The following is a 23,802-nucleotide window of genomic DNA, read 5'->3' on the forward strand; positions in this document are numbered from 1 at the left end:
GTTGAAATTGGTTTAGATGTTGGGAAGGCATGCAGTTGAAGCAAAGTAAAAAATAAAATAAAAACATCAATAAATCCCCTCAACATTGAAACTAAAGTAATGAGCCTGATTTGAAAATGTAAGGAATAGAGATTACAGATATTTGTTTTTAAATGTTGGAAGTAAATCTAAAGTTGTCGGAAAAATAAATACTCAAGTAACAGATACCTGAAAACTCTACTTAAGTACAGTAATGAAGGACTTGTACTTCGTTACTTCCCACCTCTGCAGTTCACTGACACTGATACTGTGAAGTGATGATCTGTACAGAGTTATGCCACAACAGCTGCACTTCCTGGGCGTGGCCTTCTAAACACATTTTCCCTCATGTGTGAAGTTCAATACATACAGCACTATTATACAGAATCCTCACAGAGCTGTGTTCAGAAATGCCTCAACTATACAACTTACTGTACACAGTGAGATACATCCCACTGATTCTCACTGTAGCAACAGGTAATTAAGCTTCATAAGTTAATTAATTTTATTAATTTTTATATAATAATTTAAGCATGAGTTGATGTAGTTGATGTTTTGGGTACATTTACAAAAATAGTTCAAATATGTATTTTTATATTCATATTTATTTTTATATTCTTGTTTGCTTCAGGCAGTGTTGCAGATAATATTGGGCCAGCAGACAAAGATACCAACATTGTGGGGAAAGAAACAGACACTGTTACTCTGAAATGTTCATATCAGTCAAGCAGCAATGACATTTGGCTTCACTGGTACAAACATTATCCTAACAGCGCACCGCAGTTTTTACTGCTTAAAGGCGCAAAGTCACGAAGTTCTTCTAATTACAACCCCACTGGCTCTCGATTCAAGGCAGAAACATCCTCAGACTCGACTGAACTTACTATTAAAAATCTACAGATCTCAGATTCTGCACTCTATCACTGCGCTCTTCAAGCAGCAGCACAGTAATACAGAGTCAGTGAGAGGCTGTACAAAAACATAACATTTGTAAAAACCACAGAAGGTGAAAGATACTTCCTTTACCAACTTATCAGTTAACCATAGATGCAAACAAAAGCGATAACGCAACTGAAATAAATGGAAAATAAATGTAAGAAGTTATGAACTACAATACATTAATCAGAGTAACTTTTTAAATATACATTTTTCATGCTCAAGAATGTATTTTAATGACACTACCAGAACCATGAAGGTCTGGTGTTACTGGTGGAAACGATGTGTAAATAAATTAATTGACTTTTTCTGGTCAGTTTTCCCCATGATTAACTTCATTCATTCATGTGTTTATTATGCATGTACAGTACATATAAATGTTACTTTGCAGTATGTGAGCTCAGGTAATGGACCTTGAGGAACACCCTGAACAGATGTGAGTTTGTCCCCTCAGATTTTTTAAACTGAGAACTCAATAAAAAAAAAACACACATTTGTAAGTCAGACTAACTCCCCTGTGTAATGACTGAGAACTTGATATAGAATTTAGAGTTAATGAAACTTTGCTCAAGCACAATTTAATTGGATGTAACATACACATTGATAAAGTACAGGGAACTTTAAACACTAGTTCCTATAACAAACTGCTACCCCCCCCCCCCCCCCCACACACACACACACACACACACACAAAGTTTTGTGAACTTTCAATTAATAATTTGAGTTTCTGTCCAAAAGTTTCTGTCCAAAATAGCATGAGTAAAAAAATAAAAATAACTGGTTGTCACAGGAAAGGAGTAAAAATATATGAATTCATTATCTTTTAGTACTGTAGTGTATTTTATTGTTGATGTTTTTTTTCCGTATATTTTTAGGATGTTAAATAAACAGACTGAATAAATAAAATTCTCATTTGCAATATGAGATGAAGCAGAGTTGTCATGAATATGAATAAATATGAGTGGGTGGAGCAACATGTCGAGACATCAGAGAAAATCTCAAACGTACAACACAGGCATCTATTTCTAAAGCTAGAGGTCTGAACTAAACACTCAGAATAACGATGTTACTCCTCTTAGTTTTCTTCAGTATCACTGATATTGGTAAGTCATATACATTACACATGAAATAATTATTTTTATCATTAAGAAGCACAATTTCTGTATGAATAGCTTCATTTATGATGAACATTTCACAATATTATTATAATGTATTTCTAACAGAGGCTGCCGACAACAGCATTAAATCAGACCAAACTAATGTATTTTCAACTGAAGGCAGCAACACCACACTGTCCTGCACATATACTGGATATACTGGAACAGATAACAGACTCCACTGGTATCGACAAAAACCTGGATCAAGACCTGAGTTTCTGCTGCTGATTCTTGAAAGCAGTGGAAGTGTCATACACACTCAACCCCCTCATCCACGACTGTCCATCAAACTTGATAAAACGAGTAAGAAAGTGGATCTGCTCATCTCCTCTGCTGCAGTGACAGACTCTGCACTGTACTACTGCGCTCTGGGGCCCACAGTGACAGGAAACCCAACTACACTGTACAAAAAGCACTACACATGACTGGAACAGAGTCATGCTTTTCTCACAAGATGGAGCTCTTTACATGTTTACCCTCACTTCTTCATGATGTCAGTTTAACCATCATTTTTGCTCTGACGTTGCAGTAATACGTTATTTTAAGGAAGACAATATTGGAGGTAAACTAATGTCTTATTATTTGTAGAATAAAGCCCAAACGTCACAATTATTTAGTCTTTATTCATAAAACCCTGTATTGCTTTATAATTATAACTACAATATGTTTCCTATATTCTGAAATAGGCCTTAAATTATCACTAGAGCTAAAAAGCACAAAACAAGTTTTCAATAAGTTCATATACATCCCACTTTCTGAAGTCAAGATCCTGCAGAGTCCAAATTTTACAATGATATTTGTGTGTTAGCTTTTTTTTTTAATCCACAGTGATTTTAGACAGTGAGGTGTGTTTTAGTGAAATGAAGTCATTATTTAGAATTTCTTATTTCTATTAGCCTGGTGGATACACAGTACAAATATAGTCAGGAACAGCTATTACATATTACATCACCCCATGCCTGGTATTTACTTGAAGAAGAAGAGAAGCCTTTGTCACATGTACACTCAAGCACAGTGAAACTCGTCCTCTGCGTTTAACCCATCTGAAGCAGTGAACAGACACATGCACACACACACAAGTGAGCAATGAGCACACACACATACCCAGAGCAGTGGGCAGTTATCCTACAGCACCCGGGGAGCAGTTGGGGGTTAGGTGCTTTGCTCAAGGGCACTTCAGCCCAAGACCACCCCATGTTAACCTAACCATGTGTCTTTGAACTGTGGGGGAAATCAGAGTACCTGGAGGAAACCCATGCAGACATGGGGAGAACATGCAAACTCCACACTGAAAGGCCCCCATCGGCTACTGGGCTTGAACCCAGAACCTTCTTGCTGTGAGGCGACTTGCTTAAAAATAAGAAAATTGTCATGCTTGTCTGTAATCTACTTTCAGTGCTTCCTCTTTTTATAATAAACTGTTTATTTGTGAATTATTCTTAAATGATTCAAGATGTCTCAAGAGTTATAAAAATATTTCTCTGAACAAAGACTAAACAATGGGAGAAAATCTTTCAGCAACATTGGTGACACTGCTATGTGATGCTGTGGGTGGAGCTTCATGAACCTTTATAATTTTAACATATCAGAGTGCAGGAAGAATATTTTCATTCAGCTAAGATAATTCATCATGTTGACTGTTATATTCTTATGTGTTTGGCTTTCACTAGGTGAGTTGAGATGTTTTATTATCTCAAAAATACTGAAATAGGACTGAATTATTCTGTGTGGTATTAAAAAGAGAAAAATATGAGTATTACTAATATAACTGATTTCAACAGCAATATACTTTCTTCCCAATGACAGGTGACTCCATGGCAGATACAATACAGCCACTTGTCACTCACACTGTTAAAAATGAAGGTAATGAAGTTACTCTGTCCTGCAGCTACAAAGGCTTCAGTGGTTCTGTATATAGTCTGCACTGGTACAGGCAAGATCCAAAATCTCAACCTGAGTTTCTTCTTTATATTATTGTTCAAAGTGGATCTCTAAGTCCCAACACCTCTCCACGAATATCTGCTAAACTTAATAAAGATAAGAAACAAGTGGATCTGCTCATCTCCTCTGCTGCTGTATCAGACTCTGCACTATACTACTGTGCTCTGCAGCCCACAGTGACAGCAAATCGAACTGCACTGTACAAAGACTTTCACACAGTTTTGTTATATTGAAAGCAAACTCTTCCCTCCTGTCTGCATTACATTCAGCAGAATCATAGAGAGCATGCTGGGGAGCTGTACCACTGTCTGGTATGGCAACTGCATTCTGTCTCAGTTCAGGTAAAAGGGTGGGATTCCATTTTATTCAAGGGCTTGAAAAAATATGATCAAATCATTTTGGATGTTTGAAAAAAATAATGAAAAACAATTCATATAACAGATGAATTGCCAATATAATAGCTCCCATAATACAATGTTACCCTTATTTATGATAATTATTTACAGGTAAGCAAATTTAAATATCATCCATCCATTATCTGTAGCTACTTATCCTGTTCTACAGGGTCTCAGGCAAGCTGGAGCCTATCCCAGCTGACTATGGGCAAGAAGCAGGGTACACCCTGGACAAGTTATCACAGGGCTGACACAGAGACAAACAACCATTCACACCTACAGTCAATTTAGAGCCACCAATTAACCTTACCTGCATGTCTTTGGGGGAAACCACAGCACCTAAAGGAAACCCACACAGACAACATGCAAATTCCACACAGAAGGGCCCTTGCCGGCCACAAACCCAGGACCTTCTTGTTGTAAGGTGCCAGTACTAACCACTACACCACCATACTGCCCAATTTAAATATCAAATGAAGTACAATTAAACATTAAAATTAAATTGCTCAACTTAATGCCTATTTGGTGCACATTTTTCATATGTTGGGAGGTGGCCTAGTGGTTAGTGTGTCTACCTTTCAACTTGGAGATTATGAGTTCTAGTCACCATTAGATCATACTAAAGGCCATCATAAAAATTTTACCTATTCCATCTGGCAAGGCATGCTGTAATACACATGTGAGTAGGGAGTCAAACTCTTGTGGTTACCAGAGGACCAAACCTGAGCTCACTGTTTCTGGAAGTTGACGTTATAAAGTATCATGTTTCTCAAATTGCCAATGTGACTCCAAAAGCAAAGTTGTGAGTAGCACAAATGAGGAGTTTTCTATATGGAATAAAGTCCTATGTAAATTCAAATCGTAGCCTATTATTTGAATTTGTCTGACATTAAGCAAGCCAACAGTTTTGTGACACTACCTATAGCCATGTCCGTTTAGTTTACACTTTTATATCAATGTCACCTCTGAATGTGGAATGTGGAGAAACTGCGAGTAACCAAATTAGACTAAGCATCAATTTGTCAAAAAGATAATGGGTCGGTGGCTGAAGACTGGGTCAGTCAAAAGAAAAGCACAAGAAATATCCCACACAAACAAGGACAAAGTGCAAAGACATGATGATTATTTGTTTGAGAAAACAAAGCAGTGCAACTGGATCAATGTGGCCCCCAATATGAGATTTAAAACTGTCCAGTTTGGAGCCAGACATTGCTTCACTGATGTATCAGAATAAGCAGCACCATTCTTCCCATTAAAAGAAGGACAACAATGAGTGAGTTGACTATACTGTTTGTAAAACTGTCATTTCATTAGTGTGTAATTTGAAATATACTGTTGAAGTGGGCTCATTGTTTTTGTTCAGGATATTTAAGGGGTTAGGTGGTCCACAAACTTTTTTTTTTTTTTTAATGGATAAAGTGGTCCTTGGTCTGAAAAAGTTTGAGAAACACTGCCCTGGCTATATAATAGGCGAGAGGCCAAGGGTTAGTGGAACAGAGATCGGTACTGCACCCATGTGCCTCAAGAGCTGGTTAGTACTGGGACAGGAGACTGCCTGAGAAGACCAGATGCTGTTGCAGGAGGGACTTTGACATTTATCACATGTAGTCCATCTGCTGTGTTGGAAATTAGTAGCCTAAAACAATGCAGTACAAGTGCAGTGTGACAGACAGGTTTTCACATTACTTTTCATTTCACAAACAAAGATTGTTTTTTTTTCCATGATTAATTTCCATTTTCCACATGACCCACGTGATTTAAAATATTTACATTATTTTTAATATTATATATTTATATTATTCAAAAATGTATAAATATATTTACCATTTTAATCATGTTCTCAGTGTTGTCTTGCAACATGGAGGAAATTATGCAGTAATCCAGTGTATTCCTTAGAAATATTTGTCTGATATTGATATGTCTGATTAGGAAGGATCTGAATAGAATGATTATGAGCATTTATTTGACTTATGTGGTAAAGATTCCTGTGCCAAGTTATTTTTTTGTATCATTCTCCTGGGGCTTCACTACAGAAACTTCCAAGCATCCTACTAGTTTTTTTTTCCTTGTTTGCTTCGTTTGTTTAATATGACAATTTCATTTTCATTTAGGAACTGCTCTGCATACCAGGCATCGCTCAAATCCTTCTATGTGAATCTGATGAGCATGCAGTTGAGACAACCTGGACATGTTAGCTCAGATGCTACAAACAAAGGCTTCAGAAATACCACTGAGATTTGAATTCAAATCATTGGAGTCAAAGGCCAGATTGCTAACCATTACACCATGGAACCAAGACATAGATATAAGATTGTTTTCAGCACCAAATTACTGGCATCGACCTGGCAAAAATATCAAACCTGCCCTTGGGCAAAGGCTGAGACATACACAACCCACACTCCTTAACCCAGAATTGAAGCAGGGACCTTTAGTCTAATGCTTTCCCTACTGAGCTATTTCAGCAAGCCCACTATGAGTAGGTCATGTTGCCATCCAAGCAGTTGGCTACAACATTTGGTCCTTGTCAAATATATGCAGCAAGCAGAATTTTTGTTTTTGAGATCACATTGCGGCCCTGTGATGACCTGGCGACTTGTCCAGGGTGTACCCCGCCTTTCGCCCATAGTCAGCTGGGATAGGCTCCAGCTTGCCTGCAACCCTGTAGAACAGGATAAAGCGGCTAGAGATAATGAGATGAGATGAGAATGAGATCACATTGCATCACATAGCAGGCATTTTACACAAGTGCAAAAGTCAGCTACAAGAAGTGCTGAACTTCTAGAAGACAACTTGTAAGCACTTACATTCAAACTACACTAAATGTGCTACAATTAGGGTAACAGCCAGAGAAACATTGCAGTGCTCACAGGAGACGCAAAATTCAAATACACAGATGAGACTGCCTCAAGGAGAAGCACTTATGAATCTCTTAAAAATCAGTGCTCTTCTTTGAATTAAGAAGAACAACTTTATTCATCACACGCTTGTGAAATTCCTCTCTGCAGTTAACCCGTCCGAAGCAGTGAACACAAACCTGAGCAATGAGCACACACACAGAGCAGTGGGCAGCCATGCTAACAGCACCCAGGGAGCAGTTGGGAGTTAGGTGCCTTGCTCAAGGGCACCTCAGCCCACAGCCATCCCATATTAAACTAAGTGCATGTCTTTGAACTGTGGGGGAAGCCGGAGCACCCTGAGAACCCATACAGAACATGCAAAATCCACGCAGAAGGGCCCCCACCAGCCACAAACCCAGAACCTTCTTGCTATGAAGCAACTGTGCTAACCACTTACACCACAATTAATCTAACTGTGCTTCATTTTGAAAGTAACTTTACTTTAATCAACTATAAAATGTATCTTGAGTTGCTTGAATAACTCAAAAATAGAGTATTTTCACATGTCGTCATCAAACTGGAAGTCAGCCATATTGGAGGCATTGGACACATCAAATCATAAAATGTTGATCCACAGCCAAAAAAGAGAAAAAAATCTCTGACTAAGGCACTCCAGATTAAAATGTCTTTAATATTTTAGACAAGTCCTACATGGACAAATTAAAAACAAAGCCCACACGTAGCGGCATGGGTGCCTTCTTCAGGGCAATATCACAAAGGAACAAGGTAGCTTTGTTCAAGATGTAGAAAAGTACAGGTGAAGACAATTGGATAATTAGTCCTGAAACTCTACACATTGCTGAGTCCGCCCCTCACACAGCTCCCAGCACTAAAAAATGTTCCATCAAAAACTGTCAATCAATGGCTTGGGCCCGCCTCTCACACGGCTCCCAAACCAAGACAGCCATCATTCAAAATATTGCAAAAACATCAAAAATACACATATATTCCAGTCACTGCAAGTATACACAACCCACATACATGCACAAAGGGTACAGAGAGAGAGAAAAAAATATAAAAGTCTTTTCTTTCAGATAGAACCATGCAAAGCCAAAAACCATCACAAAAAAGGTGTGTAGTCTATTTCCTCATTCAAGCCTGGAAACTCCATTGCTTTAAACTTCCAAATCCAAAAAGTTTCCCGTTGTAATAGTAACTTCAGTTTGTCACCTCCACGGATTGATGTTTTTACAATTTCAATGCCTTGGATTTTCAGGCTTGAAGGGTCACTGTGATGTACATCTTTATAATGCTTGGCCATAGGATAATCCTCATTCTGAATTCTTATTGCATGAACATAAATATGCAATAAGAATTCAGAATGAGGATTATCCTATGGCCAAGCATTATAAAGATGTACATCACAGTGACCTTTCAAGCCTGAAAATCCAAGGCATTGAAATTGTAAAAACATCAATCCGTGGAGGTGACAAACTGAAGTTACTATTACAACGGGAAACTTTTTGGATTTGGAATTTAAAAGCAATGGAGTTTCCAGGCTTGAATGAGGAAATAGACTACACACCTTTTTTGTGATGGTTTTTGGCTTTGTATGGTTCTATCTGAAAGAAAAGACTTTTATATTTTTTTCTCTCTCTCTGTACCCTTTGTGCATATATGTGGGTTGTGTATACTTGCAGTGACTGGAATATATGTGTATTTTTGATGTTTTTGCAATATTTTGAATGATGGCTGTCTTGGTTTGGGAGCCGTGTGAGAGGCGGGCCCAAGCCATTGATTGACAGTTTTTGATGGAAAATTTTTTAGTGCTGGGAGCTGTGTGAGGGGCGGACTCAGCAATGTGTAGAGTTTCAGGACTAATTATCCAATTGTCTTCACCTGTACTTTTCTACATCTTGAACAAAGCTACCTTGTTCCTTTGTGATATTGCCCTGAAGAAGGCACTCATGCCGCTACACGTGGGCTTTGTTTTTAATTTGTCCATGCAGGACTTGTCTAAAATATTAAAGACATTTTAATCTGGAGTGCCTTAGTCAGAGATTTTTTTCTCTTTTTTGGCTGTGGATCTAGAATACCTTGGATTAAAGAGCACCCAAACCTAAAAAAAGACTCTAAACTATTGGAAAAAGAGCACGCCATAATCTAAAAAAACCATAAAATGTTGATTTTAACTTTGGCTAGGCTGCGGTTAAACCTTTCTTCAAAATACCTTGCGTATGAGTTTGGCATATCACAAGACAAATAGCATGTGTAAGGTGTGATGGAGTGCCCATCACTACAGTTGAGTATGTGCTCTAACTGACACACCAATGAGCCTGGCACTTTGATCAGGTTAGCCATAGAGATTTTCTGAAGAAAGCAAAAGTACACAGGACAGAAGCAGCTGGATGAAAATTGCACACTTCCTTAGGTTTGCTGTGAGTTGTGCATATTTCAGTGATCTCAGGACTGCCCTTGGGTTTTGGAAATGCCACTGCCCCTGTGTGCTCATGACAGGAATTGAACTATGATGCAACGGCTGGAGCGCACCTCTGCAGAGCAGGGACCTAATCTGTGAGCAATGTCCACTGAGTAAGCCAGCTGGTCCACGATGTCCAGGGAGACGTGTTTGAAAATGTCAACGATGATATTCTTCATGTTCTCACCTGCTTGCTCCAGAATGCCAGACACTCATAGATTCCATCTTCTTTTATAGGCATCCAGGTTGCTGCATTGTTTCTGAGGACACTGTTCTCTTTTTCTAAGATGTGGACTTTACTTTGTAAGGCGATGACTTGATTTGTCACGTCTTCTACCTGTTTCCCCATAGAATCAAGGACGTCGGTGACACTTTTAATGGAATTTGTATTATCTTTAACCATTGCCTCAAGTGACTGCAGCCGTTTGAGAGATTCTTCTTGCATCTTTTCAATTCTTTCCATTATTTTTAGCAAAAGCAAGATGGGCACAGCCTCTTTATAATCCTCGTCACTGGCACATGTCCTTGACTTTGTGGCTGGTCGTGGTTTCGGAGTTTCTGGTAGTGGCACCAAACACTGTTCCATTCCGTCTTGTAAAGCATCTGGTTCAAACTTTTCACTCAGAGACTTTCTGGCATAGAAATGCATTACAGTGCAGCTATCGTCCTCTGTTTCCATATTGATGGATAACCTGAAAAAAATAGCAAGTATGCTTACCAACTCCTGTTGGTTTAGTTTGTATAGTGTTATGTTCACTTCTCCTTTAGTTAGCAGGTTCACTGAATGGTTAACTCAAGGCGCTAGCTGGATAACAGTGAATAAAATGAAAGAAAACAAGGATTAAAAAATTGTTTCTGCTCGAGGTCCTTGTAGTCGCTATTTAGTTTATCAATTAGGTTCATTCTAATCAGCCCTTAAGCATATTTAGCAATTCAGCACATTAGGTTTTGTTCATCATGTTACGGACCTCCACAAATCACATATTACACTGACACCATCTTGGCTGCCCCCCTGTTGCTCTTCTTCTTCATGAGCAACTTGGCTTGTATATTTGTCCACCTCTTTCTCCATGGCTATAGGTTCTAAATCATCCTCAGACAACCAACCAAAGATTGAGGATGAATTTGAAGAGCCTTTTTGTCTCTTTCAAAAGAATTGGTTTCAAGAACGGACGCCACTGCAGAGAATAGTATAAAGTCTATGTGGACACAAAAAAAGGCATTGGTGCACATGACGTCACGCATGCAGCACCGCTAACCTGTAAATCGCTGCGATCTAATAATGGCAGACAAGCTTTTAGTGATTTTTGGAGCAGAATTCATATGCAAAAATGTATTTTTGAACCAATTTTTTATTTATACGCTAACTTAGAAGAAGAAACCTTTATTTGTCACATGCACACTTCAAGCACAGTGAAATTCATCCTCTGCATTTAACCCATCTGAAGCAGTGAACACACGCAAACACACCCAGAGCAGTGGGCAGCCACACTACAGCGCCCGGGGAGCAGTCAAGGGTTAGGTACCTTGCTTGAGGGCACTTCAGCCCAAGGCCACCCCACATTAGCCTAACTGCATGTCTTTGGACTGTGGAGGAAACCAGAGCACCTCAAGGAAACCCACGTAGACATGGGGAGAACATGCTCCACACAGAAAGGCCCCCACCAGCCACTGAACCCAGAACCTTCTTGCTGTGAGGCAACAGTGCGAACCACTACACCACCCTTTAAAATTTTCGAGCCAACCAGGAGTCGAACCTAGAATCTTCTGATCCATAGTCAGATATGTTATCCATTGCGCCACTGGCCCTATAGGTTTGTAGCCTATTTGAGCACCTCACACACACAAAGCCAGAGATTTTATGATGTAATTTTCATGAGACTAGCACTTTAAGAACGATGCAGCCAGCATTCCTTTAATTTTTTTTTCTAACAGGTGAACAATTTAAGGTCAACCCTGGGCTTATCCAGGATGTCAACCTTGGACCTCTTACAAGCGAAGTGAAAATCATACCAGACAAAGCCAGACGACCCACACAAAAGTGCTTATGTGCTACTGGAATTTCATTATATCTTTCAAAGGTTTGACTTTTCATGTCTGCAGGATCCTGCTCAACATTTGAGATGGTTGCATGAGATGTGTGGAGGAAAGCAGGTTCATGTTACTTTTGCTTTCTTCAGAAAATCTCTATGGCTAACCTGACCAAAGTGCTAGGCTCATTGGTATGGCAGTTAGAGCACATACTCAACTGTAGTGACAGGCACTCCATCACACCTTACACATGCTATTTGTCTTGTGATACGCCAAACTCATATGCAAGGTATTTTGAAGAAAGGTTTAACCGCAGCCTAGCCAAAGTTAAAATCAACATTTTGTGATTTGATGTATCCAATGCCTCCAATATGGCCGACTTCCAGTTTGATGACGACATGTGAAAATACTCTATTTTTGAGTGATTCAAGCAATTCAAGATACATTTTATAGTTGATTAAAGTAAAGTTACTTTCAAAATGAAGCACAGTTAGATTAATTGTGGTGTAAGTGGTTAGCACAGTTGCCTCATAGCAAGAAGGTTCTGGGTTTTGCCCTGGTGGGGGCCCTTCTGTGTGGATTTTGCATGTTCTGTATGGGTTCTCAGGGTGCTCTGGCTTCCCCCACAGTTCAAAGACATGCACTTAGGTTAATATGGGATGGCTGTGGGCTGAGGTGCCCTTGAGCAAGGCAGTTAACGCCCAACTGCTCCCTGGGTGCTGTTAGCATGGCTGCCCACTGCTCTGTGTGTGTGCTCATTGCTCAGGTTTGTGTTCACTGCTTCGGACGGGTTAACTGCAGAGAGGAATTTCACAAGCGTGTGATGAATAAAGTTGTTCTTCTTAATTCAAAGAAGAGCACTGATTTTTAAGAGATTCATAAGTGCTTCTTTTTGAGGCAGTCTCATCTGTGTATTTGAATTTTGTGTCTCCTGTGAGCACTGCAATGTTTCTCTGGCTGTTACCCTAATTGTAGCACATTTAGTGTAGTTTGAATGTAAGTGCTTACAAGTTGTCTTCTAGAAGTTCAGCACTTCTTGTAGCTGACTTTTGCACTTGTGTAAAATGCCTGCTATGTGATGCAATGTGAGCTCAGAAACAAAAATTCTGCTTGCTGCATATATTTGACAAGGACCAAATGTTGCATCCAACTGCTTGGATGGCAACATGACCTACTCATAGCGGGCTTGCTGAAATAGCTCAGAAGGGCAAGCATTAGACTAAAGGTCCCTGCTTCAATTCTGGGTTTTGGCGTTGAGGAGTGTGGGTTGTGTACGTCTCAGCCTTTGCCCAAGGGCAGGTTTGATTTTTTTTTTTTTTTTGCCAGGTCGATGCCAGTAATTTGGTGCTGAAAACAAGCTTATATCTATGTCTTGGTTCCATGGTGTAATGGTTAGCACTCTGGCCTTTGACTCCAATGATTTGAATTCAAATCTCAGTGGTATTTCTGAAGCCTTTGTTTGTAGCATCTGAGCTAACATGTCCAGGTTGTCTCAACTGCATGCTCATCAGATTCACATAGAAGGATTTGAGCGATGTCTGGTATGTGGAGCAGTTCCTAAATGAAAATGAAATTGTCATATTAAACAAACGAAGCAAACAAGCAAAAGAAAAAAAACTAGTAGGACGCTTGGAAGTTTCTGTAGTGAAGCCCCAGGAGAATGATACAAAAAAATAACTTAAAAAAAAAAAAACATATGGAACACACACAGAACTATGTGACATACAAAAAAGTTAAAAAAAAATCCCACAGGAATGACAGACTGCATAAGAAACAAGGGGATACAAAAATTATAACAACAGGGACAATAGAAAGAAAAGAGCAATGACAAAACCTACACAACAATCGCAATACAAAAGAACAGTAAAAGATAGTGCAAAAACCCCATCATCCCACCAGCCACCGGCGAAGCAGGCAGGGGCCCGATACAGACACAGCAACCACCGATGGGCCACATCACCACCTCCAGGACCCCAGACAGACCAAACACAGGGCAGCAAACGGGAGAGTAGAGCCGACACCAGTGTGCAGCTTTGTCCCCGAACTGCACTGCAACGACCTCATGCCATCTCTCCTGCACATCTAACATTGTGTGTGTGTGTGAGAGAGAGAGAAAGATTTTGATCATATAATCAAAATCTCCCTATTCTTTATTCAGTTTTTTATTTCACAATCTATTTTATACACTACACACAGATCAAAACCTCTCTCTCTCTCTCTCTCTGTGCATGTGTGCACTTATAAGGGAGATCATTACCCACTTGACACTGTGGATAACAGTTGAAATAATCAAGACTGCATGATTGGGGGGTAACAGTGAAATGAGCGAGCACAGAGAACACATTTACCTCATTATTTAGCTTATTATTTGCTCAGTCTTTCATGTGAACATTTGTTCATTTAATTAAAAACATGCTTGGAATAAAACAAATTGCCAACAACATAAAAGAGTTTCATTAATCAATTACCACATTACATATGTAATGCTTCCAGATGATACTATCTATTATTTTAAACACTTTATATTTCATTAGATTTTGGTTAAAAAGAAACACCATGTGACCTTACCGTTTGGATTTAGCAACTACTCATGTTTATATCGGTGACGTGACTGCTCAGATGGTGGCATGATCTTGCTGAAATGGCTCAGTAGGGAGAGCGTTAGACTGAAGATCTAAAGGTCCCTGGTTCAATCCTGGGTTTCGACACTGTGGGGTGTGTTCATCTAAGCCTTTGACACTTAAAAGGTGTGTTGTTGATGGAAAAAAAGCAGAATTTTGATCCATTGTAGCCCAAAGTCAGCAGGACACTTGCAGAATGAATGGGTTTGATTTGTACTAACAAAGAGAGGTAACTTCAAGCAGACAGGACAGTTTGGCAAGGGCACAGATAGTGGGGGGGACATGTCCCCCCCAGATTTATAGTGACCCCCATCTGTCCCCCCCACCCACCATCCCTATGTAAGGCGCCACACATAGGTAGAAAAAGTGAGGATTAATGTTCCGTTAGTTAGGCTAACTTACACTGCAGTACAAAGTTGAAATGGCAGCAGCAGCAGCCTTGTCTGTGATCAATCCGCATTTTCCCCTTCTTGAATCGGTGTAGGCTGGAGCAGATCCTTGCAGATATGGGAAAGCAAGGTGTTCAATTTCCACGTAATTCTCGGTTAATAACACTGCACAGCTCATCCATTTGATAGCAGCGGTGTTTCTGCTACGACTAATGGTGCGTTCAGTTGTACTCGTAAGTTGGAAGTTTGAAAAGCATTGAAATCCAGCATCTCCCAGCATAAACATTGGGGTTTTCATTTCATTTCATTAACTGGCCATTTTTTTCAAATTCAATGTTCCATGATGTCCCAGTTTTTAAACTGGGAAGCGCTCAGTTCTGAGGTTATGTTGCTCGGAGCTCCAAGTTCCAACTTCCAATGTAAATGTAACGCACCATCTCGACCCCGGGGTCCTAAGGGGAGCTGGGGACTTTGCCTGTCGTGGTAACCATAGTGATCATAAACAACTGTCTAATGACTGAGCTGGTGATCTTTCTGCCACATTAAGCCAGAGAAGAGGGGAAAAAAAATCATAGCGTTTGTTTCAAGAACCAAAAGATGTAAATATCCTATGCCTGTTGCCTTTCCCAGATGTGACAAATACTTGTTTTGTAATGTTGAGTAGCTAGTCTGATAATAATAAGAAGGAATTTGGACTTACCTGAAGTAGGCTAAATGTAAAATAACAGCATTCTAGGCTGTAGGTGAATATCTTTTAATGTTGTTATTTTTATGTATGTTATTTTAGTAAGCAGCAACTGTTAACTGAAATTATGAGATTTAAGATGTTAACATTGTCCTCCTGGCCTGCAGGCAATCCCTGGTGGGGTCACAATGAAAAAACAAAAAACAATTACAGCGTTTTTTCAAAAACCGAGCAATGTTGACCAGGTAGGCCTTTGTCTACCAATGTTCATTCAGTTAGAAAACTCACAATTCGAATGTATATTGAAGCTTCAGTACACACACACATTATATATATATATATATATATATATATATATATATATATATATATATATAAAAAATGCATTTACACAAAATGGAATCATTTGCTGACAGCTCAGTCCCCCCCAGTTCAAAAATCCTATCTGCGCCCCTGCAGTTTGGTGTCTGCTCCATACATTTTGCAAAAGATAAATTTGTGAGGCAGATTCACATAGAAGGATTTGATTGATGTCTGGTACGCGGAGCAGTTCCTACGATCTGGAAACAAAAGTCAGGAGCACCATCCCAAAGAGCTCACCGCACAGGAAGGGTCAAGCTTGCGTTTAACCTGTTGCTTGAATTTATGAGTTGTCCATCGGCGTCGCCAGACCCATTTTACTGGGTTACATGCCCCAGTATACATCTGCTGTGATCCAGTAAAATTTCCTGATCACATTTCAGAAACAGTAATGTATTTGGCACTGCGGAATAACCGTACACTGTAAAAAATTGCAGCCTCATTTAGTTCTGTCCACTTACTACCTCTCTTTAACACAAAGAGCTCTGACAATTTTTGGATTTTGAACTCAACTTTATGAGTTTTAGAAAGTAAAACTTATTGCTATCCATTGTGTTGACTATTTGAGAATTTCGCAGATTTGTATGTGTTGATTGAACTTGGGTTTGTACATCATCAGTTGGAAAAAAGGAGAGGAAAAATAAGGGGGGAATGGGGGATGGGAGCTACAGAAAAAAAACAACTGTTTGCAGTGTCTTTAAGGCAACATTGAAGAATGGGAATACATTGCAGAGAAGTCATATTTCAAATTCTATCCAAAATATACACATTTTGCAGTAAACAAGAAGGGACTTCTTCCACCGGCGGAAGAAGACTATTTCCCTAACAATGGCCTGTTAAAATAAGCGGAGCAATACAACACTGTCTGTACTGAGTGCAACTGGAAAACCGGATTGTCGAGAGACTCGTGAGTTTTTCATGCAGCATCAGTGCCAGCTGAGTTTAATAATCTTTAATTCACTATTTTCCCATTAACCGTCAGTGCAGTAATATAATATCAGTAACTATGTAGGTTGTGTTTTTTAATAGCAGGGAAAAGCTAAATTCGAGCCTTTGATTATAAGCTAATGGCTTGGTGGCATCTTTCATAATATTACCAAGAGCAGCAGCTGGTTTGTTCCTCACCTCAGGCTTCATTATTACAAAGTCAATAAATCAATCGCATTATAATAATAGTAATAATAGCTTTTATACTAAATTATTTATCATGACTTATTCACAGCAATTTCTGATAAGGCTAAAGTCCCTAATGCAGCAAAACCACGTATAAAACAAATGCAACATGAAATTTAAAGATTTAATGATTTATTTATTCAATTACGGTATATTTTTTCAGACCAGAATGATTGATTTTTCATAATTATATGAATTCTGCTGACAGTCGGAGTTGAAGACAGGTTCCCCATGTGAGGCTGAATGTAAAGCCAGGATGCTTCAGTAAGAATCAACAATCTGTCAGTAACAATGGTGACACTGTCATGTGGTGCTGTGGGCTGGAGCTTCATGAACCTTTATGATGTGAACATATCATAGTACAGAAAGAATACTTTCACTCAGCTGAGACCATTCATCATGTTCACTGTTATATTCATGTGTCTGTGGCTTTCACTCGGTGAGTCAACTTTGACTTTTTGTTCTTGCAGAAATATTAAGCATTGAATTAGTGATTTATTCATCTGCGTGGTGGGAAGAAAAATCAGAATGTACATGCTCTCTTCTTTATGACAGGTGACTCCATGGCAGCTTCAATCAAGCCACTTTTTACTCATACAATTATAGATGAAGGCAGTGATGTAACTCTGTCCTGCAACTACGAAGCAAGTGGTAAAGGAAACTACCTGCACTGGTACAGACAAAATCCAAAATCTAAACCTGACTTCCTTCTTTATATATCACAAAGTGGATATAAAAGTGACTCAATCCCACCACGTCTCTCTGCTGAAGTTGATGAAAAGAATAACCAAGTGGATCTGCTCATCTCCTCTGCTGCTGTATCAGACTCTGCGCTATACGACTGTGCTCTGCGGCCCACAGTGACAGGAAATCCAACTGCACTGTACAAAAACTTTCACACAGTTATGTTATACTGAAGGCTGATCACTTGTCAAAGTTACATAATTCCATATGATATAATATCAATGATATAATGAGTTAAAATAAATAAATGGGGCGTTAGATCAGTCAATAAAATCTATATTCAGTGTGTCTTGGCTTGGGGCGGCACGGTGGTGTAGTGGTTAGCGCTGTTGCCTCACAGCAAGAAGGTCCGTGTTCGAGCCCCGTAGCTGGCAAGGGCCTTTCTGTGCGGAGTTTGCATGTTCTCCCTGTGTCCGCATGGGTTTCCTCCAGGTGCTCCGGTTTCCCCCACAGTCCAACGACATGCAGGTTAGGTTAACTGATGACTCTAAATTGACCGTAGGTGTGAGTGTGAATGATTGTCTGTGTCTATGTGTCAGGCCTGTGGTAACCTGGCGACTTGTCCAGGGTGTACCCCGTCTTTCGCCCGTAGTCAGCTGGGATAGGCTCCAGCTTGCCTGCGACCCTGTAGAACAGGATAAAGCGGCTAGAAATAATGAGATGAGGTGTCTTGGCTCCGTCTCCTGCTCCAGATCTATGTTCACACTCAGGATCACACTTTTTGGTTGCTAAGTACAATGATTTTGTAGATTTTTGTTATTGTTGTCAATGGCTTCATAATATATTCAAAACACACACACACACACACACACACACACACACAAATACTTTCAAGACTCATAATGGCCATTTTAGTCTTGCCTTGCCTGACCATAGTTTTCATTGATATCACTGTTTAAAGATCGTGATGGCCAAATGAGACTTCGAAGCGCATATCAAGAATAAGGGGGCAGATGAAGCCCCGCTTTGAGGCTTTGTATCGTTGAGCAGAAAACCACATGACCCATGATAAACAAGGCCTCGGTTGTGATTCACTAAAAGGTTCATTACTCAGACTCTCATTCAGCAGACTTCACTAGCGACCTACTGCTAAGAGAAATGTACAGCATGTTTAATTTCTACCTCGCGTCAATGTTCTGCCACTTTACATTATTCTTTGCATGTACAGTAATTTGCACAATGTTCCATTTTAAAATAACTTATGTCATCAGATTTTTTTTGCTTGTTTGTTTTACTTATTTGCCTGTATGTTATTTGGTGTTGACCCTCTGTCTCTCTCTTACACACACACACACACTTTGTGTCTTTCTATGGATTTATGGTCAGTATAATTTTGTCTGCACAATAAAAAGGTGTACATAAACATAAAGGGAGTAAGCTTTGTGTTCAGTGCTTGTGTGATGGGACTGTGAGTGCTACTGCAGCCGTGCAGTGCACAGAGTCACTTTTAGGGGAACCTTTATTGATTTTTGTTGAAGAACAGATTTTTTTTCACTGTGTTTGGATTGAGGTGATTCCTTTTCTTAGAAATTCCCTCCCCAGCCTCACGTGGTCCCTCACGTGGTTTTCTTCCGAACGAGCCACGCCTCGAGGCGGGGCTTCAGCTGCCACGCCCCCTTATACTCAGCATGCGCTTCGGAGCCTCGGCTTCAGACGGCCATCACTACCGACCAATAATTGCTGATTATTGTCTGTCTGTATTTTGTCACAGCATTAAATCAATGTATTTTGTGTGTGTGAGCAGTTTAAGGACAGTTCCCCCATTTCCCCCTGATGAAGCGATCAGCCAGGATGTGTTTCTATCTGACACTTAAAGACATTGATTTGAATTAAAAAGTCTGCAAAGGGAATAAATCTGAATTAATAGTACAGATCTTTGCACAGATAACGAGAAAAGGTGTCATGAATTCACTTACAGGTGTTTACATTTTTCCTAAATCTTTGTTTGTTAAAATTGCATTTTATATACTCTATGTTAATATTTATTTTTAAACCTTTATTTGTCATATGCACACTTCAAGCACAGTGAAATTCATCCTCTGCATTTAACCCATCTGAAGCAGTGAACACATGCGCACACACCCAGTGAGCAGCACCTTGCTCAAGGGCACCTCAGCCCAAGGCCGCCCCACGTCAACCCAACTGCATGTCTTTGGATAGTGGGGGAAACCGGAGCACCCGGAGGAAACCCACACAGACACAGGGAGAACATGAAAACTCCACACAGAAAGGCCCTCGCCGGCAGCTGGGTTCAACCCGGAACCTTCTTGCTGTGAGGCGACCGTGCTAACCAAAAGAACAGACCTGCGATGAGGGTGGGACTCGAACCCACGCATGCAGAGCACAATGGATTAGCAGTCCATCGCCTTAACCTCTCGGCCACCTCACCCGCATTTATGTGTGTGTTTATTTATTTTGTATGATGCAATGATCTTTGGACTTTGACAGAGTGAGCAATTCTGTCAAAATCAAAACTCAGACTCATTAAAATATTTGTTGGAACATTGTTGCTGTATATTTATTTAATAAGCCTGTTATGAAAATGTGAAAACTACATATTCAAAAATAAATCTGTCTAAAATGCTCATCTGAAGTCTGACTGAAAATGAAATTATAGTCATTTGAAACCAATCGCAGTAAATTTTGTGCTCCTTTTCCTGATCAGAGGCTATTGTGGGGGGGTTTAAGAATTTTGACTTTTCCATGTTTTACCCCCCTAGAAATATGGAGATGGTCCATCTATGTGGGAAAATGTCAAATTTTATTAAATTGAACCTTGCAAATCCCCCTGTACATACCCTCTGAAAGTTTCCATTCATGACAAAATACATTACAGTGCTGTTTGATATTAGAATGCTACTTTTTTTAATGTGTTTTAAAGTTATCGATGAATGTGAACCTCTTCAGGTATGCCACTAGGTACGACTACAACATTTTCAGTGCAGATGATCATTATTTTAAGGTAATAAGCTTAGTGGTAAGTAACCTTACATTCAAGTAAATGAAACATATGGTAATTCTGCTCTTTTTCAGCAAGTTTAAAGTTATTGATGAATGTCACACTCTTCAGTAATACCTCAAATATGAACTATTTTTAAGCACAGAGGATCATTACTTAAGGTTACTAATTTAGTTTTAAGAACCAGTATGCACAAATGATTCATATCTGAATTATATCTCCCAATGTATTAAATAGTCATTATTTGTATTCTTGCAGATAAATAATGGCTTCTGTTGCAACAAGGTCAAAAGCTAAGAAGATACTCGGTGTAGTAGAGTACATAGAGCAGGCTGAGTTCCCTTCTGGGATGCTTCCAACAGGGAAGGACATCATTCAGAATATGCTCGATCTGCTGCGGCCGAAGCGTGCTGGTCAAGCACAGAGATCCAGGGATGCTGCTGCTCAGTTGCTGGCAGAACTTGTTCAAGAGCACTGGTTATTTTGTAACTTATACACCATCCACACCAGACATATAAAGAAGCATCTCTTGAAACTTTATGGAGAATTTGTTACTCTGATTCAAACCCGTAAACAGAGACAGAATGAGGGTTTCTAACAACTCTTTTTGTGAGAAATAAATGTTATTACTGTGATTTTTGATGTTATATTTAAGAGTTATTTCCATCAAGGAACGCTTATATTAGTGAAAAAGGCAGTTTTTGACTATTTGGAGGGGTTATTAACTTCAGAGGGTATGTACAGGGGGGTTAGCATTTTTCAGTTGGCCAAATATTGGTATTTCCATACTTAGATAGATCATCTCCATATTTTGGAAGGAATAGAAAAAGTCTAACACCACCATTATAGGATTGGATCAAAACACAGTAAATGAATTATTACATAATGCTGGTTTGGGCCATAAACCTGTGTTTTGTACAAATCTTTTATTTCACTCCTTTTGAAGAAAAGTCCAACTTTATTCACGGATAATAATCCACGAACCACAACAAAATGCATTTGAAACCAATCGCAGTAAATTCTGTGCTGTTTTTCCTGATGGTAGAATAATTATTGGACTCGGACTGATGGGTTCGGAACCAAACAAAACCGCTTCCTCATAAAGCAACGCGGTGGAACAGAAAGACTTCACCGGCCAATCAGGTGGCACTTTCCTCATGAATATTCATGAAGTCCCCGCCCACCACGCTGAAATTGAAAGGTGTTTGTGTTTAAATGTTTGGAAATTCCCATAAAACGGTCATTTGTAGCAGCGGCGAGATCAGGATCCCAGCAGCGACTCTGACACAGCGGTTATTCCTGCAGCACCGCTGGGTTTATTCCCCACCGGCAGCAATGAACTCTCAGTTTTCCTTTTCACTTCAACAACAAGCGCTTTAAACACCTCATTATTACAAAAAGGGTCAAAAATAGCAGTGAACAGGCGGAAACGCTCTCAGGAATAGAGTTAACAGCGTTCAGAGGGTTTTTGCTCAAAGCGACCTGTTCCTTATTGTTGGGCGAATCGGTTTATATCCATGATAATGAGCCTAAAGTTAGCGGCTAGTCAGAAAAGTCGGATCCGGTTGCTAAGCTAATTAGCTGTTAATTAGCTTTTAGAGACAAGCGAACGTGAGCGGGACAGGCAAAGTGCCGCCAGGTACTCTTTCTTTCTTTTACAGACAAGCGAACGTGAGTGGGACAGGCAAAGTGCCGCCAGGTACTCTTTCTTTCTTCTACAGACAAGCGAGCGTGAGTGGGACAGGCAAAGTGCCGCCAGGTACTCTTTCTTTCTTTTACAGACAAGCGAGCGTGAGTGGGACAGGCAAAGTGCAGCCAGGTACTCTTTCTTTCTTTAAAAGACAAGCGAGCGTGAGTGGGACAGGCAAAGTGCAGCCAGGTACTCTTTCTTTCTTTTACAGACAAGCGAGCGTGAGTGGGACAGGTAAAGTGCCGCCAGGTACTCTTTCTTTCTTTTACAGACAAGCGAGCGTGAGTGGGACAGGCAAAGTGCCGCCAGGTACTCTTTCTTTCTTTTACAGACAAGCGAGCGTGAGTGGGACAGGTAAAGTGCCGCCAGGTACTCTTTCTTTCTTTTACAGACAAGCGAACGTGAGTGGGACAGGCAAAGTGCCGCCAGGTACTCTTTCTTTCTTTTACAGACAAGCGAGCGTGAGTGGGACAGGCAAAGTGCCGCCAGGTACTCTTTCTTTCTTTTACAGACAAGCGAACGTGACTGGGACAGGCAAAGTGCCGCCAGGTACTCTTTCTTTCTTTTACAGACAAGCGAGCGTGAGTGGCACAGGCAAAGTGCCGCCAGGTACTCTTTCTTTTACAGACAAGCGAATGTGAGTGGGACAGGCAAAGTGCCGCCAGGTACTCTTTCTTTCTTTTACAGACAAGCGAGCGTGAGTGGCACAGGCAAAGTGCCGCCAGGTACTCTTTGTTTCTTTTACAGACAAGAGAATGTGAGTGGGACAGGCAAAGTGCCGCCAGGTACTCTTTCTTTCTTTTACAGACAAGCGAATGTGAGTGGGACAGGCAAAGTGCCGCCAGGTACTCTTTCTTTCTTTTACAGGCAAGCGAACGTGAGTGGGACAGGCAAAGTGCCGCCAGGTACTCTTTCTTTCTTTGACAGACAAGCGAACGTGACTGGGACAGGCAAAGTGCCGCCAGGTACTCTTTTTGTTTCTATAACAGACAAGCGAACGTGAGTGGAACAGGCAAAGTGCCGCCAGGTACTTTCTTTCTTTTACAGACAAGCGAACATGAGTGGGACAGGCAAAGTGCCGCCAGGTACTCTTTCTTTCTTTTACAGGAAAGCGAACGTGAGTGGGACAGGCAAAGTGCCGCCAGGTACTCTTTCTTTCTTTTACAGACAAGCGAACGTGACTGGGACAGGCAAAGTGCCGCCAGGTACTCTTTCTTCTACAGACAAGCGAACGTGAGTGGGACAGGCAAAGTGCTGCCAGGTACTCTTTCTTTCTTTTACAGACAAGCGAACGTGACTGGGACAGGCAAAGTGCCGCCAGGTACTCTTTCTTTCTTTTACAGACAAGCGAACGTGAGTGGCACAGGCAAAGTGCAGCCAGGTACTC

The 23,802-nt window shown here is 40.3% G+C and overlaps 1 protein-coding gene, 2 non-coding genes and 1 gene segment (V, D, J or C); 3 read left to right on the top strand and 1 right to left on the bottom strand.

Annotated features, from left to right (window-relative positions):
* The first annotated feature begins 1,991 nt into the window (after window positions 1-1,991).
* LOC132884496 (uncharacterized) lies at window positions 1,992-4,285 on the top strand. Its single transcript, XM_060918351.1, has 4 exons — window positions 1,992-2,057; window positions 2,178-2,470; window positions 3,893-4,038; window positions 4,096-4,285. The coding sequence occupies exons 1-4, from the start codon at window positions 2,018-2,020 to the stop codon at window positions 4,283-4,285; spliced, it is 669 nt and encodes a 222-aa protein (XP_060774334.1). The 5' UTR covers window positions 1,992-2,017.
* Window positions 4,286-14,429: 10,144 nt separating this feature from the next.
* On the top strand, window positions 14,430-14,502 carry trnaf-gaa (transfer RNA phenylalanine (anticodon GAA)). Its single transcript has one exon. It is a non-coding gene; the product is annotated as a tRNA-Phe (tRNA).
* A 2,919-nt stretch (window positions 14,503-17,421) lies between these two features.
* On the top strand, window positions 17,422-22,170 carry LOC132884505 (T cell receptor alpha variable 12-3-like). The segment is given in 3 exon segments: window positions 17,422-17,461; window positions 17,578-17,882; window positions 21,976-22,170. Coding segments are annotated over 3 exon segments (540 nt in total).
* On the bottom strand, window positions 20,074-20,155 carry trnas-gcu (transfer RNA serine (anticodon GCU)). The gene has a single exon. It is a non-coding gene; the product is annotated as a tRNA-Ser (tRNA).
* Window positions 22,171-23,802: the final 1,632 nt, after the last annotated feature.

This window comes from Neoarius graeffei, chromosome 1 (genome assembly GCF_027579695.1).
Source record: "Neoarius graeffei isolate fNeoGra1 chromosome 1, fNeoGra1.pri, whole genome shotgun sequence".
Taxonomy (NCBI): domain Eukaryota; kingdom Metazoa; phylum Chordata; class Actinopteri; order Siluriformes; family Ariidae; genus Neoarius; species Neoarius graeffei.

Coding starts and splice junctions, on each gene's coding strand:
- LOC132884496 (XM_060918351.1), top strand. CDS start 2,018: ATGTTACTCCTCTTAGTTTTCTTCAGTATCACTGATATTG. Junction 2,058..2,177: donor CTTCAGTATCACTGATATTG/GTAAGTCATATA, acceptor TATTTCTAACAG/AGGCTGCCGACAACAGCATT. Junction 2,471..3,892: donor TGACAGACTCTGCACTGTAC/TACTGCGCTCTG, acceptor TGATTTCAACAG/CAATATACTTTCTTCCCAAT.